At 42.7% G+C, this 16,983-nt stretch overlaps 1 protein-coding gene across 36 annotated transcripts in view; it reads left to right on the top strand.

Annotated features, from left to right (window-relative positions):
• The window catches only part of RIMS2 (regulating synaptic membrane exocytosis 2), a 1,685,778-nt gene that overhangs the window by 1,254,098 nt on the left and 414,697 nt on the right, over positions 1 to 16,983 (top strand). For all 36 annotated transcript variants that reach the window (XM_030217702.1, XM_030217600.1, XM_030217677.1 and 33 more), the window contains one exon: positions 15,950 to 16,106. In XM_030217702.1, the coding sequence (XP_030073562.1) occupies positions 15,950 to 16,106 (157 nt within the window). The remainder of the gene's footprint in view (positions 1 to 15,949; positions 16,107 to 16,983) is intronic.

Consider the following 16,983-nt stretch of genomic DNA (forward strand, 5'->3'; position numbering starts at 1 on the left):
AGAGGAGGAAGGGACTGGAGGGAAGGGAGAGAGCTGCTGGACATGGGAGGAAGAGAAGGAGGGGACGATGGAAGGGAGAGAGCTGCTGAAGGAAGGGGAGGAGGGGACTGAATGGAAGGGAGAGAGCTGCTGGACATGGGAGGGAAAGGAGGAAGGGGCTGGAGAGCTGCTGGACAAGCTAGGAAGAGGAAGAAGGGACTGGAGGAAAGGGGGAGAGCTCCTGGACATGGGAGGAAGAAGAGGAGGGGACTGGATGGAAGGGAGAGAGCTGCTGGACATGGGAGGGAGAGGAGGAAGGGGTTGGAGAGCTGCTGGACAAGGGAGGAAGAGGAGGAAGGGACTGGAGGGAAGGGAAAGAGCTGCTGGACATGGGAGGAAGAGAAGGAGGGGACGATGGAAGGGAGAGAGCTGATGAAGGAAGAGGAGGAGGGGATCCGGATGGAAGGGAGAGAGCTGCTGGACATGGGAGGAGAACTGGAGGGAAGGGAGAAAACTGCTGGTACAGCACAAGGAGGGAGGGAAGGGAAACAGAGATACCAGACCAAGGAGATGAAGGAAAAGGGAATATTAAACCTACAGCTTGAGGGAGGGAGGCAGGAAATCAAGCAACCAAACCAGATGCTGGAAAGAGGAGGGAGTGAGAGGGAGAGAAGCTGGATGGGGTAGGGTCAGACAGGGTAGAGATATATTGGCACTGGGGACAAAGAGAGGGGAGAAGATGGACAGAGTAATATAGGGACACAGAGAAAAGGAGATACTAAACATGGAGGAAGATAGAGGTACAGAGATGGAAGAAGATGGAAGGATGGCAGAGAAAGAGGGAAAATGGATGGATGGGGAGACAGACACTGGATGGAAAGATGGGGAGAGAAAGAGGGGAGATGGATGAAAGGATGCAGAGAGAAAGGGGAGAGACTGGAAGAATGTGGAGAGAGAAGGGACACTGAACAGAAAAGGGTAGAGAGATAGACACTGGTTAGAAGGAGGGAGAGAGACATTAGATGGAAGGATCAGGAGAGAGGGTAGATGGGTAGAAGGATGGGGAGAGAAAGAGGGAAGACGCTGGATGGAAGGGCAGGGAGAAAGAGGTGACACTGGATGGAAGGATGCAGAAAGAAAGAGGGGAGACTATTGGAAGGATGGGGAGAGAGAGAGGGGAGACACTGGAAGGATGGGAAGAGAAAGAGGAGAGCTGCTGCATGGAAAGGGGGAGTAGTGAAAGATTGGAGAATAAGAGGAAGGGGCATGGGGAGAACAAGGGTGAGAAAAAGATGAAAAGCCATAAGTTGATGAAGGAAATTAAAGAATGGATAGTAAGAATGAATTAAATCTGGACACAGAGAGAGGCAGAAAAATATTGACGAAAGCAAAGAAAAAGGAGAGAAAAATGACAAATGGCCAGGAAACCCTGGCAGAAGAGTTAAGCGAAAACGAAGGAAAGCAGAATCTAGAGACACAATGAGAAAAAGTAAATGGCTGTACAACAAAGGTAAAGAAAATAATTTTATTTTTAATTTAGGATAAAGTAATATGGTGTTAATAAAGTTTCAGAGACCAATACTTCCTTCCTTAGGTCAGGAGAGGATACCGTAACAGCATTATACTGACCTGAGGCAGGAGGTTTTGGCCTCTGAAAGCTCACTGAAAAGGATTAGGCTATTAAATAAATTGAAATCGGATGCACTGAAAAGCAGCACTTTACCCTGTGTGACAAATGCATCTGAGTGTGACTAAATTTTGCTGGGGGGGGGGGGGGGGGTACAGAGAAAATTTTGTGCCCACCCACTTTGGGTTCAGGCCCACCCAAATTTGGCAGTCTGGCTACGCCACTGGTGTGTGAGAGAGAGAGAGAGAGAGAGTGAGCCTGGGTGCGAGTGTGTCTGTGAGAGAGAGAGTGTGTGTGTGAGAATGAGAGTGTGTGCAAGTGCGTATGTGAGACACAGTGTGAGAGAGAGTGTGTTTCACACAGATACAGTGTGTGCGAGAGAGAGAGAGTGGAAGACACAGACTCTCTGTGAGACTGAGTGTATGAGACCAAGAAAGTGTGTGAGTGACTGTGTGACACATAGAGAGTGAATGTGATACCCAATCTCTGCTATGTGAGACATAGAGTGTGTGAGAGACAGTGTGCCCCCCTTCAATCTCATTTCATGTCCTCTCGTTCTACCAACGTTCAAATATTTGAAAGGTATTAATCTGCAAGCAAACCTTTTCTGGAGACGGGAAGGCGGTAGAACTAGAGGACATGAATTGAGGTTGAAGGGGGGCAGACTCAGGAAAAATGTGAGGAAGTATTTTCTCATGGAGAGGGTGGTAGATACTTGGAGTTCCCTCCCACAGGAGGTAGTGGAGATGAAAACAGTAACGGAATTCAAAAATGCGTGGGATAAACACAAAGGAATCTTGTTCAGAAGGAATGGATCCACAGAAGCTTAGCAGAGATTGGGTAGCAACACCGGTAATTGGGAAGCAAAGCTAGTGCTGGGCAGACTTCTATGGTCTGTGCCGTGAAAATGGCAAGAACAAATCAAGGTCAGGTATACATATAAAGTATTACATATAATGAGTTTATCTTGTTGGGTAGACTGGATGGACTGTACAGGTCGTTATCTGCCGTCATCTACTATGTTACATCTTATGAAAGATATAGTAGAATTAGAAAAGATACAGAAAAAAGCAGCCAAAATGGTAAAGAGGATAGAAAGACTTTTTTGTGAGAAAAGGCTAAAGAGATAAGGGCTCTTTAGCATGGAGAAGAGATGGCTGAGAGGAGATATTATAGGGGTCTTAATGTAATATAGGGTTTAGGGAAAAGAAGAAAAAGTTTTTTTTATTTACCTGGATGCCATGGAGATATGCCAGTGTCCGGGCACTGTGGTGGTCCAGACCCTGGTTTTTGGCAGGGCTTGAGGCCTTGCAGGGGCAGCAGTGCTGTTTTGGGGAGGCCCGGGACGGTTTGGCATGTCTCCGGATCTAGCATGTTGTGCTGGGGCTGCTGAGGCCGATTTGGGGCCATTTGCGCGGGAGGGAGGCGGCACTAAAGTTTTCTGACTCCCGGGGACGATGGGGCACATCCCCGGGAGAGCGTCATGATTTGCTGGGTTCTGGGGTGGCCGGAGGCGTCCCCGGTAATAGCGGGGTTGGAGCGGTGGTGTTCTGGGTGGAGTGAGGCAGCGCCACAATTTCTGGAGTCCCGGGGACGTTAGGGAACGTTCTGGGACTGAAGAGCTGCGTCGGGAGGAACGGCGCGATGGTCCGGGGCGGCTGGTTCCTCTGGCGGGCGGCGTTGGGCCGGGCTTCGTGGTTCCGGGAGGCTCGAGTCATTTTGGAAGCTCCGTTTCGTGTGTGGGGAGCAGGAGAAGATGGTCGACGAGGAGAAGACGTCGGCGCGCGACATATTGGGATCGCGCGTCTTCGCGAGTAGGCCGAAGCCAGGGCCTAAATTTTGGGCCGGCTTCGGAGCTTTTTTATTTTTGGCTCCGATTTTGAACCAGGACGACGAGGACCGGAACCAAGGGCAGGGTTCGAGTGAGCAGAAAATCCCGGTACAGGTAAGGGTTTTTTTTATCCGGAATTGTAATGTATGTATTTTTCAAATGTGTAAATATGGTTTTTGATTTTTAAAAATTTAGGGATTGGTTCAATTTAAATTTGGTTTGCATATTCGTGATCGGGGAATTTTTCTGGATTTTTTGGGTGGGTTAGTTTTTAAATTTAAATATTTTTAGGTTTTTTTTTTGAGGGGTGCTAGTTTGAAGGGGTTAGGAAAGGGTTAACAAATTGAATTCGATGTAGCAGGTAGAGGGGAAGGTAAGGAAATTTTTAAGGTAGGTTTAAAATAATTTTGGGATTTTTGGGGGATTTTAGGGGTAAATATTGTGGGGCGTGTATTAAAAAGGGTTAAATTTGAAAAATAAATTCATAGATCAGGAACATAAGTAGTGCTTGGTGGTGGGTGTAAATTTGGGACATTTTGATGGAAATTTTGGGGTTAAATTTTTATTTTTAGTAATTCTCCATTAAAGTCTATGGGAAAAATAAAAGTAAAATGGGGATACAGTTGGGCTTCTCAGAATTCCGTTTGCTACTGGAAAAAAATGGAATTCTGAGGGTGAGTCTGATTGGCTGAGGGGGAGCGGGATTCTGCGCTGGGGTTCCGTTACCTAGGAGACGATGCGTTGGCTGTGGTCAGAGGAGGCTGAAGACAGCGAGGCGAGAGGGTGTGTATAAGCAGTGCTGGCGGAGCTTGTGAGAAAGGGGAAGGAATTAAAGGAAAATTTAAGAAATAAATGTGGGAGAATGAGAATGTTAAAGGGTGTATGAAGGGTAAGTGAGAGGAATAGGGAAATTGTGAATGGGTACCTAAAGTGTCTGAAAGGGGTTTTCTAAAGGTTTGAGAAAAAGAGTGTATGGGGTGTTAACCTGTCAGGAAAGGGGAAAAATAGCAATGAGAAAGGTTTGAGTTGAATGAGGATGCATGGGTTCCTGAAAAGTTGGGTGCGCCTCCTTTATAGATAGGGAAGCAGTGATTGAGCTTAGGTTAAAAGGATATAGGGAAAATTAATTTGATTTTATTTTAGTGAAACCGGCCACAGTTTTATTGTCCAAAATTTAAAACCATCTAGGACAGGGAAAATTCATATGAGTTTAGGGAGTGAGGGTTTTTTTCCCCATTTAAGTTTTTAAGAGAGAGGTTTAGGGTGAAGACGAGCTGAAAGAACCGGACATCGGAGGAATCAGTTCCAGGGCCCCTACGCAAGACAGATTTCCAGAGAAAATAATACAAAATTTACAACGACAGTTAAGTGATGTTTGTTCTGTGAAAAAAACAATTCTTACAAATACTTACCCGATGAGACGGCTGATCCGTGGTACCTGAAAAGGAAAGAAAGAGAAAGACACAAAGAATCATTTTCTCGCAAGGGAAATCTTACACTTAATAGTTTGAAAGAGTGAAAAGAAACTGTCTATTTTGGCTAAGGAATTTAGAAAAAAAAACCTTTAAAATACTTATCTGATATTCTTTCTGTATGAAGCAAGAGCTCCTGCAGGGAGATAGAAAGGTGACGTAAGAAAACTGAGCATTGTTTCAAGCAACATAAAATTTATGGTTAGGTTTTAGGAGTTCTTTAATGTTACAGTAGTTGATTTTATAAGTGAAGCATGTTATAAATAAATATTTTAAATTGTTTTACATTCTAATTGAGAAGTTGTGTTTTGTTGTCCACAAAAGGGGTAAAATCCTGAATTTAGTTTCAATTCCTCGCTTATCCTTTGAGGGTTAGCGACAAGGTTAGTTTTTGTAGCCTGCCCCTCATGCCTGTGAGCTGGTAACTGGGAAGTCGCCACGACTATCAACATCTGGCTTCTCAGTTTCCTGTTCTATTTACGTCATCCACAGGCATAGGGGGGCCTCTTGCTTACATTATAAGATCATGAGCGGAGCGGAGTGGAATGGGTAAATATGATTTGATTGTTTCCTGTTTAGAAAATACAAAAACTGCAGGACATGCCATGAAGTTAGTAAGTAGCACATTTTTTACAAAATAGAGGAAATATGTTTTCACTCAGTGTATAATTAAACTTTGTAAACCATTGCCAGTAAAAAAATAAAAAGAATGTATACCATTATTAACAAGTTAGCCTTGGGGAAAGGTACTGCTTATCCTTGGGAGAAAACAGCATGGAATCCTGCTAGATAACTGTAACTTGGATTGGCCACTGTTGGAAATAGGATACTGTCCTCGATGGGCCTTTTGTCTGACCCATTATGTCAGTTTTTATGTTCGTATATAGCTGTCCTGCCAAAATTATTGGTCTTAATATTATTTGGACTACTGTTATCTGAATCATTAACCTCCCCCCCCCCCCCCCCAATAATTACTGGATCCTCATTGGCAGTTCCAGCAAAAGATGTCAAGATTTCATGGGTATACAGACTGAGTTACCCTTTCACTTCCTAGAGACAAGCCCTCTAGAATAGAGCTAGAGTACATCAGCAGGGTAATTGGAAAATCTTAAAATGTAATGTTTTGTGTGTATAAATGGAAGACTTTGATGCCTTTGATGGAGACAGAGGGACTGGTAGCTCACAGAGTCTCACGGTATTAAGATAACTGTTGGCATTGGTGCTTTGGTGCAAAAAAAAAACAAACTAGATCCAAGCCCTATCAAGCATCCTACAGTAAGCGGCCACCAGGTGCCCAAACTGATCTATCACCAAAATGAATACCTTCAAATTATACCTAGTAATTTACTCCTTATCACTGATCCACCTAACTCAAGCTACCACACTCGTAGAAAGCAACATCATCCCCAAAGACTGACCAGACACACCCTGCCTCATCAAACCGACAACAACCAAAACAAAGAAAGAACATCAACACGCGGACAACCTCAACAGAAGGGAAAGAACCCCTATAACAAATCCACAATAACAAAGAAACGACAACTAAAAAAAATCCACATAACACCAATCATAGCTGTCCCATACCAAAAAATTCAAATCGGATACATCAATGCCAGATCCATAGTAAACAAAACAACACTACTAACAGACTGGATCATGTCAGAAAACCTCAACCTACTCTTCATCAATGAAACCTGGATCCAGGACCAAAAGGACCCCATAATCCTAGATCTTTGCCCCCCCAGGATATAAAATCATTCACTGGACCAGAAAGAAAACGAGAGGCGGAGGCATAGCATTAATCTATCAATCCCAGTTTACCATTGAAACCGCAGCCGAGTCCATAACACCACAACTTGAAATCGCCTCAGTTAGAATCCACAGCAAAACCCTGCCTGATCATCTGAACTCCATCCTGCTTTACAGACCACCAGGAAACTGGAATGAGTGCCAGACTATCTTCACCGACTTCATCTCAAACACATGCGCGACCAACTCCAAACGTACTAATACTAGGAGACATCAGCCTTCACCTAGAAGACCCAATCTCCACAACTGCACGAGAATGCAAGGATTTCCTCCATTCATGGGACCTCACATGGCCACAAATGCAACCTACCCATGTCAAAGGGCATACCCTAGACCTCATCTCGTACAAACTACCAGCAGACCAGAACCTAACAATAACAGATATTAAATGGTCAGAAACACCATGGACCGATCACCACAAACTAAACTTATCATTAAAATGGCGGAAGAAGGGCTCTCACCACACACAACAACATACAACCTAAAGCACCAGAGGCCAAATAGATCCGGAAACATTTTGGCTACCAGGGTCGTGCCTAGGGTCTCTGGTGCCCCCCTGCAGACTATCAGTTGGCGCTCCCCCCCTTACACACACGGAGCTCACAGCTGCATGTATCTCTTGGCCAAACCTGCTCTCACTCTGTTCCCGGGTAGATTTCTAACAAGAGCTGATCATCCAATCAGAGAGCTCTATTTGAATGCAGATTAACATACAGACACTGTAATGGGAATTTTTAGTCAAAAACACTAGATAAACCCTTCCTTTTTGGATCAAATTTCACAGTTTTGATCAAAGCCATACCCTAACATTAAGGCTGTAAACATTTCCATCAATTTTTACCCATAAATATGCAAATGAGAACCTCCCAAAAATGGACTAATTTGCATATGATTTAAAGAAATCTGAGCATATGACAACCAAGTACAGACTCTCAGCACCTGAATTCTGCAATTAGATTTAATGCAAATACTTTTAAAACTTAAAAAAAAGCAATCAGATTTTCACTTACCAGCTCTTCCTCTTTGAAACTACTGTTGAAACCATCAGCCAATGAAATGGCTTTTAGCTGTAGCTATCCCAGAATACCTGATAATTATGCACACATCATGCACTCCTCTCGGTGTACATGATGCTCAGAAAAAAAAAAAAACTTTGAACCACTTACAGATTTTAACAATTACACTATTTATTTTTTATTTCTCTCCAGTCTCACTTGCACACCTCCCTCCAAACTTGTTCTCTTTAATTTGAATGTTGTTCACTTCAAGCTCACCCCGAATGAGAAGTTGTTCATACACCAAGGACATATATAGAAACTCGTTGTATTGTTTTAAGCAACTTCAGCAGAGACGTCTACCTCAGCACTGCTGGGCCGCCTTCACTTTCTGATGCAGAAGGGGAAGGGCAGGGGAGAGAGGAGAATCACAACTACAGGTAAAAGATTTTGCAAGTGAACGGAGGTCGGTCCGGCGCCCTCCTGCAGTGCTTACCTCGCTTACCGTATTGGCACGGCCCTGCTGGCTACAGATTTACAATAACGAATGGGCTGCACAAACAGACTCCACACACTATCTCACAAAATGGGATGAAAGATGCAGAAGCATACTAGACGTAATAGCGCCCCTATGAACAAGAATTTCACGCAATACCATGGTTTAAAGATGATCTGGAAAAACTAAAAACACAAACCAGGAAACTCGAACGAGCATGGAAAAAAATAAAAGACGAACATACACTCAATGCATGGAAACAGACACAAAGAAAATACAAATATGCTATAAGACAAACCAAAAGGACATACTACAAAACCAAAATAGGGCCGGACTACGAATAGATGAAGAAATTATACCAATTTGTGAACAAACTACTAGACACTTCAGCGGTTACTGCAACCAATACAGACATCCCATTTGCCTACAAACTCGCTAAAATTTCAGTGAAAAAAATCACTAACCTATGCAAAACGCTACCTCAAAACAACACTGACATCGAAAACTTCATCAATAACCTGGATCCAAACCCTGGAGAATACCCAGCTGGCCGAACCTGGTCAAACTTCACTCTCCTCACCATTGAAACAGTCATCCAGGCAATCAAAAGGTTCTCCAGCATCCACTGCAACCTGGATACCTGCCCCAGCTACCTACTAAAATCCGCCCCTGACCGCTTCATATCAGACCTCACATCCCATCTAAACTACATACTCCAACAAGGTCTTTTCCCTGAGGATTACAGCAATATCCTACTCACCCCAATCCCAAAAGGTACCAAGAAAAAGGCAACCGAACTTGCCAACTACCGCCCAGATGCATCTATACCACTAGTAGTTAAACTAATGGAGCGCGTGGTGACCAAACAGATTACCGACTACATGGACAAATTCTCAATACTACAGGAGTCACAATCGGGATTCCGCCCCCTCCATAGTACCGAAACTGTGCTAGTCACTCTCCTGGCCAAATTCAATCAGGAAATAGCTACAGGTAAAAGCATACTTCTACAATTTGATATGTCGAGCACATTCAACATGGTAAGCCACAATATACTAATAAGACTTTTAGACTAGATCGGAATTGGTGGACAAATACTTAACTGGATCAAAGGTTTTCTAACCACTAGAACTTACCAAGTGAAATCAAACTTAAACATATTACCACCGTGGAAAGCAGCCTGTGGAGTACCTCAAGGATCACCACTATCACCAATACTCTTCAACATAATGATGATCCCACTGGCCAAGTCCTTAGCAAAGCAAGGCCTCAACCCGTTCATCTATGCAGGCGATGTCACAATTTACATTCCCTTCAGACATGATCTAATAGAAATCAACAACGAAATCAAGCTCGTTTTGAATACCATGGAAACATGGGCAAACTCTTTCCAATTGAAATTGAATACTGAAAAAACACATTCATCCTCTCATCTCAACATAATACTTACAAACCCACAACCTTATTCACCCCAGAACACACCCTCCCTATCTCAGACAGCCTGAAAATACTCAGCGTTACAATCGACCGCAACCTCACATTCGAGAGCCAAGTGAACTCCACAACAAAGGAAATGTTCCACTCAATGTGGAAACTCAAATGTGTAAAACCTTTCTTCCCGAGGGAAATATTTTGCAACCTAATACAATCAATGGTACTAAGTCACGCAGACTACTGCAACGGAATCTATGCTGGATGCAAAGAGCAACTCACTAAGAAACTCCAGACCGCTCAAAACACAGCAGCCAGGCTGATATTTGGCAAATCGTGGTTCGACAGTGCCAAACCCCTCCGAGAAAAACTGCACTGGCTTCCAATCAAAGAACGTATTACTTTCAAAATCTGTACCCTGGTCCACAAAATCATCTACAGCCAAGTCCCAGGATATATGACAGGCCTTATAGACCTCCCACCCAGAAACACAACCAGATCATCTCGAACATACCTAAACCTCCACTACCCAAACTGCAAAGGACTTAAATACAGAGCAACCTATGCATCTAGACTCTCATATATAAGCACACAACTATGGAACGCACTGCCAAAAGTTGTGAAAACAACCTACGACCATCTAAACTTCAGGAAATCACTAAAAACCTACCTGTTCAAAAAGGCATATGCCACCGACCCAACATAAATACCACACTCTGCAACACAGCAAAATCAAAGCTCGTAATGGACACTATATAACCTTCCCTCTCCTCAACCCCCTCTGTATCAGAAACACAGGTACCTTACTCGACCACAATATCACCTTGTATTTGTTTCTTTACCGGACTTGGCGCACGCCTTTACGGTACTATGTAAGCCACATTGAGCCTGCAAATAGGTGGGAAAATGTGGGATACAAATGCAACAAATAAAAACAAGTGTATTCATCGCTGCTATCTGTATAATTAGTGGCATGGAATGTACATGTTAAGTAGTGATTGCACCAGCACTACCTGAAACACTATAACTTAATCTGTTTAGTCTCTGTATTTATATCAACACCAGGTCTGTGGGGAACAAGGCTCTCTTACTCAGAGATCTACTAGAATCTTCAGATCTGGGCTTTCTGTTTATTTCAGTAACATGGCTCACAGAAGTTGATAGTCCAACACTGCCCCACATCTACCCACCCAGTTATGGTATTATTCATTCTCCAAGACAGGGTACAAAAGGAGGTGGACTTGCTCTTATCTTTAAGAGATTTTTCCACATGTCTTTAGTTAGTTCTGGGGTTTTCCCTGAACTGGAATGCATGCTGTGCAAATTCTGCAATGATTCAAAAGAGGCAAGTCAAATCACCCTACTCCTCATTTACCACAGTGGCGTAGCCAGACCTGAATTTTTGGGTGGGCACAGACCTAATATGGGTGGACAGTAGCACTATGTATATAGGTATGAGTAGTGTTTCTTTGGATACTACAAAATAATGCCTTAGAATGCACTTGATGATGGATTTCTCTGCCCAGTAACTGCTCTGCATCAACATAAACCACATACATACTTAAAAGAAAAAAATGATTAATATAGTTACATTATCCCATATCTTAAACTTGACCAGATGTAAGTCTACTATAATCACAAACATCTCACCACATGTGACAGGATCCTGCAATATAATTACATCAATGGCACATATCCTTCAAACTTTGCTTTATAACAGATGTAAATGACTGATTAAGCAAAACAGATAAATACCTTTACATTTTTCAAAAATGTTAATCTTTGTCTATTTTTCAACAAGTCAAAAACTACATAAAGCACAGCCCCAGATTTCTCACTGATTAAAAAAGAAAATTCCTACTGTCATCATCAAGGTATTTTTCCACCTACTATGGAATCTGTAGTATACAGAACATATCCAGAATGTTTGCTCTTACCGCTTTCCATAGGAAAAATTTATTCAAATTCTGGTAGCACCTCAATAATACAACACAAAATCCCTTCACTGCCAGGTACGTTGTGAAGTAACATTAAATCCTGCAAATAAGTTTCTTAGAGCCTGTATCGCAAACCTTAACACCAATTCTGAACACAAATACCAATAACAGTACCTTTAAAACTGCATCAGTGAATATACACAACAGAAATGCGCATCCCATTGGAAAAGCCAAACAAGTCAGACTCATAGATCCCCACACAAACCACATGCCAACAGAATCTCTCACCTGCTCGGTCACAAGCACAACAAAAAAATCAACCCTCATCAATTACAGAATAAAAGACCAAAAATTAAAAATTGTCCTATAGCTCAGCATCAGCCCTTCCCTTCCTCACCCCCCATCCATCCCCGTAGCCCAGCATCAGCCCTTCCTCACCTTCAATTCCCATAGCCTTCCCTTTTCCACCATCCATCCTGTAGATAGGCATCCCCCCTGGCCTACTCCTTACCCCCCCCCCCCCATAGTCTTGCATTTGCTTTGCCCTTCCCAGTATTCCCCTCCCCACCCACCCTGAAGCACACCAATATCCCACCTGCATTAAGTATTTAAAAAAAATTATTTTAACCTGAGCACTGCAGAGACCATCCCCACCCAAAAACCCACCAACATGACCAAATATACAACTTTTTTTTAAGTTTTAAACTGGGGACTGAGCCCACCTCCACCCAGAAACTCAACATTAAAATTTATTGTTAGTGGGTTTCTGGGTGAGGGTGGTCTTTTCATTGCCTGGGGAAAAAAGGTATATGTAATGATTAAATATAACTTTGTTTCCCCTAGGCAGTGAAGAGTCCACCCCCACCCAGATGCCCAGGACCAGCATTATACTATAGATATTTTTTTTTAATGTTTTACCTGGGCAGGTACAGATTCAAAGAGCACTGCACGTGTGCTCCCTGTCCTGGCTCTGTGCCTAGCTGGGACCGCAGTGGAGTGCACTGCTTGTAGTGGCTTGAGGGGCTCAATCGAAGGCAGATTGAGCAAGGGGCAAGGCAAAGCAAGGGCCCAATAGTTTCTCCAGCTATTGCTGGCAGCCTGTGGCACTGTGGCACAGTGAGGGACCCGTTCAGCTGAGCTACGGCACTGGTGGCAGATTTTTCTGTGTGGTGCCAGCATCCGTGCACGCTGTAGCCTGCGGGAGCCCTGGGGGGCAAGGCAAAGTATGCAGGCGCCATGACTGTCAGAGATCAGAGCAGCAGAGCACAGCACATCAACAGCAGTGTTACAGCATGGCACTAGAGCGGCCATTCCCAACCCGGACATGCACTTTTAAAACATGAGGTAAAAATTTAGGCAGGTTACTGCATTGAGGCAGCCGGCTTGCTCTAACACTGTTTTTGTTGCTGGCTGCCTAAATACTCGTGACTGAACTGCGGCAGGACTTAAATGTTGTGTAGTGCACTCCCAGTTAACCGACTGGAGAAAGGCAACCAAATGGGTGGGCCTGAGCCAAAACCAACCCAGGCTCATCTTTAGCTATGTCCCTGATTTACCATCCTCCAGGAACTTGGTCCAAGGCAGAACCTCTTCTTGATTAGATTACTTCCACTGCCATGTCACAATTCTCAAGGATTATTTTCCTGGGAGACTTAAACCTACACATGGAAAATGATGCTTCTCACAGGTCTCCCACTTAGCCATCTCTCTCCTCTTCAATCTGTTCAAAATTCTGCTGTACAACTAATATTCCACCAGTGTCGTTACGCTCATATTAGCCCTCTCCTCAAGTCACTTCACTGGCTTCCTATCCATTTCCGCATACAGTTCAAACTCCTCTTATTGACCTATAAGTGCATTCACTCTGCAGCTCCTAGGTACCTCTCCACTCTCATCTCTCCTTACATTCCTCCCCAGGAACTCCGTTCACTGGGTAAATCTCTCTTATCTGCACCCTTCTCCTCCACTGCGAACTCCAGACTCCGTTCCTTTTATCTTGCTGCACCTTATGCCTGGAATAGACATCCTGAGCCAGTACGTCAAGCTCCATCTCTGGCCGTCTTCAAATCTAAGCTAAAAGCCCACCTTTTTGATGCTGCTTTTAACTCCTAACCCTTATTCACTTGTTCAGAACCCTTATATTATCATCCTCACTTTAATATTCCCTTATCTCTTGTTTGTCCTGTTTGTCTGTCCTAATTAGATTGTAAGCTCTGTCGAGCAGGGACTGTCTCTTCATGTTCAAGTGTACAGCGCTGCATACGTCTAGTAGCGCTATAGAAATGATAAGTAGTAGTAGTAGACACCAATATCCACAACTTCAAATCATTCCTGAAGGACTGCGAACTAACTACATTCTATCAGTGAGCTCAATCAGCAGTGAATGATTGGTTATTTGATTGTGACTGGGGATGTTGTTTTGGGTTTATTATTAACATAATACAAGATTTTCTAATCACCTATTGCTGTATTCGTAGTAAGAGAAAAATACCTTATATTTACTATGTACAGTAATTTGACTTTATTCAAAATTATACACATTTGTTTTCTTTTATTTACCTTTTATTTTTGCTGGTCAGTCTGACACTGCCAAATGCATTACAGTTCTGGAATGTGTTGCATTAAAACTTCCTCTAATAAAGCCTCAGTGCCTTAAGGAATATTAATATCCAGATTAACAAATACAGACATAAGGACTGATTTTCATTCCAGTTGTTTTAAACTGGAATAATTTGCTACTGTTGATTATTGTTTTTGTCTTCAAATTTATGTGAGAAGGCTTGACAAAACATATTTAGGGTCACGGGAGAAATACCTGGCTATACTCTTTACTGGGGTTTTCTTCGCCTCTCTGCTGTCTGCTAATTTGGGCTATGCTTTCATTTGAAAGACAAATAGACAGAATTTTGTTCATTTCTTTCTTCAAAATGTCAGCCCCCTATTTCCACAAAAAAAGCCCCCATGAGCTTTCTCTCCATTTTACTTTATTATGGGTTCCTGTTACAAAGGTGCACTAGCATTTTTAGTTGGTTCTAAAATTAGTGTGCACTAACCATGTAGATACCCATAGGAATATTATGGGTATTTAGCATGCGCTAAAAATGCTAGCGCACCTTTGTAAAACACCCCCTAAGATCATAATAGCTTTAAGTGCTTCAGTAGTGATTGATAACACACCGCAGTATTCCCTCTAGTCTACATGTCTACCTACATCTATGCGTATTCTAAAGATTCATATTGAAGTTTGCATTCATAATAGTATTTAAACCTAATGTAGGTTTACTAAACTATATTCCTCAACAGAATTGCATGCATTACTTAGTTCAGACCTTGACAAATTTTCATTAAATCTAGGAGCCATCCCAAAAACTTAGAAGCCAGGGTCTAAGACCTTTCTCGCTTCTCCTTGCCCACTCTTCCAACATTGTCCCCAAGTGAACTTTTGGGGGGGGGGGGGGGGGGAGGTTTTGAGTCTCTTTCCAAATTAGAAGTAGCTCTTTTAGAAATTGACTTAAGATGTTTTTTCCTATTTTGTACCTTGAGCAAAAATACTTTAGTAAATCAGTTTGTTAAGGTGCTTCTGCAAACCAACTTCAAAGTCAATAGTCTCCCTTCCCAAAATATGCTGTCAGCTGTATGACAGCACCCTCTAGACAGGTGAAGCAAAGAGGCAGCTGCCTCTTTGTTTCACCTATCAGCAAAGCCTGGGTCTCTCATATTCCCTTCCCACATCCTTCACCCAGTCTTGTCATACCCCCTTTCCCATAGCCTTCACCTATTCTGTCTGTCTGTCTGTCTCTCCTCTCTTACCCCCACCAAAGCTTTCACCCACTTTGTCTCTCTCTCATAACCCCCACAAAGCTTCACCCAATCTGTGTTTGTCTCTCATATGCCCACCACAGCCTTCATCCAGTCTGTCTGTCTCTCTCTCTCTCGTTCTCATTCCTCCTTACACACAGCCTTCACCCAGTCTGTTTTTCTGTCTCATAACCCCCATCTGTTTCTCTCTGGCTCTTGCCTTGTTATTTACAGCACTCCACCAAATGGCTTCTCTTTGGCCCTGCACAGCGATCAGGCTCTGCAAATACTTGATCCGTGCAGTACAGGAAGTTGGGGAAATCTTGCAGTTTCAAGTCTCACGAGACTTCCTAAAACCCCTGCACCATGCAGCTCAAGTATATGTAGAGCCCAATCGCTGATCAGGACTGAGAGAAGATTGTTGCAGCACTGCAGAAAGGAAAAAAACATCTTTTGAGGGTATGAGATCCCACACGCCAGGATGCAATTTGTAGGCACAGTGGCAACCTGTCACCTGGGATTTGTCGAGCCCTAACTTAGTTAATTTTTTAAAGAGTATTTTGTTAATTTTTAGAATATCGACACAATGGAAGAGATCTTCAGAGTTCAACATTATCAGTCCCTGAACAAGTGATGTCATCTAATCACTGCTCTAGGTCAGGGTCTCCTCATCGTGGAGACAGCATAGGAAGGACAAGATCGTGGTCTCCAAGTGTTCCTCCTCCACAAAGGTAAATCAGCCCATTTTACAAGCTCCATGTTTGGAATGTTTGAAAAGAAAAATTTATAGTGTGTAGTAATGACAAGTTTTCACTTTGTCTTATTTGAAACTTGAAATCATTAAATTAAATTTTCAGTATGTTTATATTCTTATTGTTGATACCGTCTTTTTCAAGACTCAAGAGTTTTTTGGGGTTTTTTTGTAATGTCAAATCATAGGTATAGCAGTTTGAACCTCCACTGGAGTGCGTTATGTCCTTCTGTGGTAGATTCTTTTAAGTATCTTGGCGTGATTATCAATGCACACCTTAACTTCACTCAACAAATCACTGCATTACTTCTTAATATCCTCCTGATTGATTACCTGCTTATTACCTGCTTTCTATTCTATCTTATTTAAAAAAAATACCAACAATTGTCTTTTCACTTGCAGAGGATCTGACTCTATAGTCCCACCCACCCCTATCTATCTATCTATCTATCTATCTATCTATCTATCTATCTATCTATCTATCTATCTATCTATCTATCTATCTATCTATCTATCTATCTATCTATCTATCTATCTATAGGACAATCAAGGGACAAATATCTTCATTACACCATAATTGGTCAATCCTACTCATTATCCCCTATCATAGTTCACCTTTTCACACTTGTGAATCACATCAATATGACCTTCATTCAGTGCAATGCATGTTCTGCTTTTATCCTAAGGCAGACTATCTGGAACCTTAGAGCTTATCCTATCTGTCTCCAAATATTAGCTTTGAAAGATGAGATCAACAAACTCAAGAAGGAATTAGCTACAACTAAAAAAGCATCCAGGATTACTCAATTCCCAGCCAATTTACCACCACCACTGTCCCAGAGAATGAAACAACAGAC

This window comes from Microcaecilia unicolor, chromosome 1, assembly GCF_901765095.1.
Source record: "Microcaecilia unicolor chromosome 1, aMicUni1.1, whole genome shotgun sequence".
Lineage (NCBI taxonomy): Eukaryota > Metazoa > Chordata > Amphibia > Gymnophiona > Siphonopidae > Microcaecilia > Microcaecilia unicolor.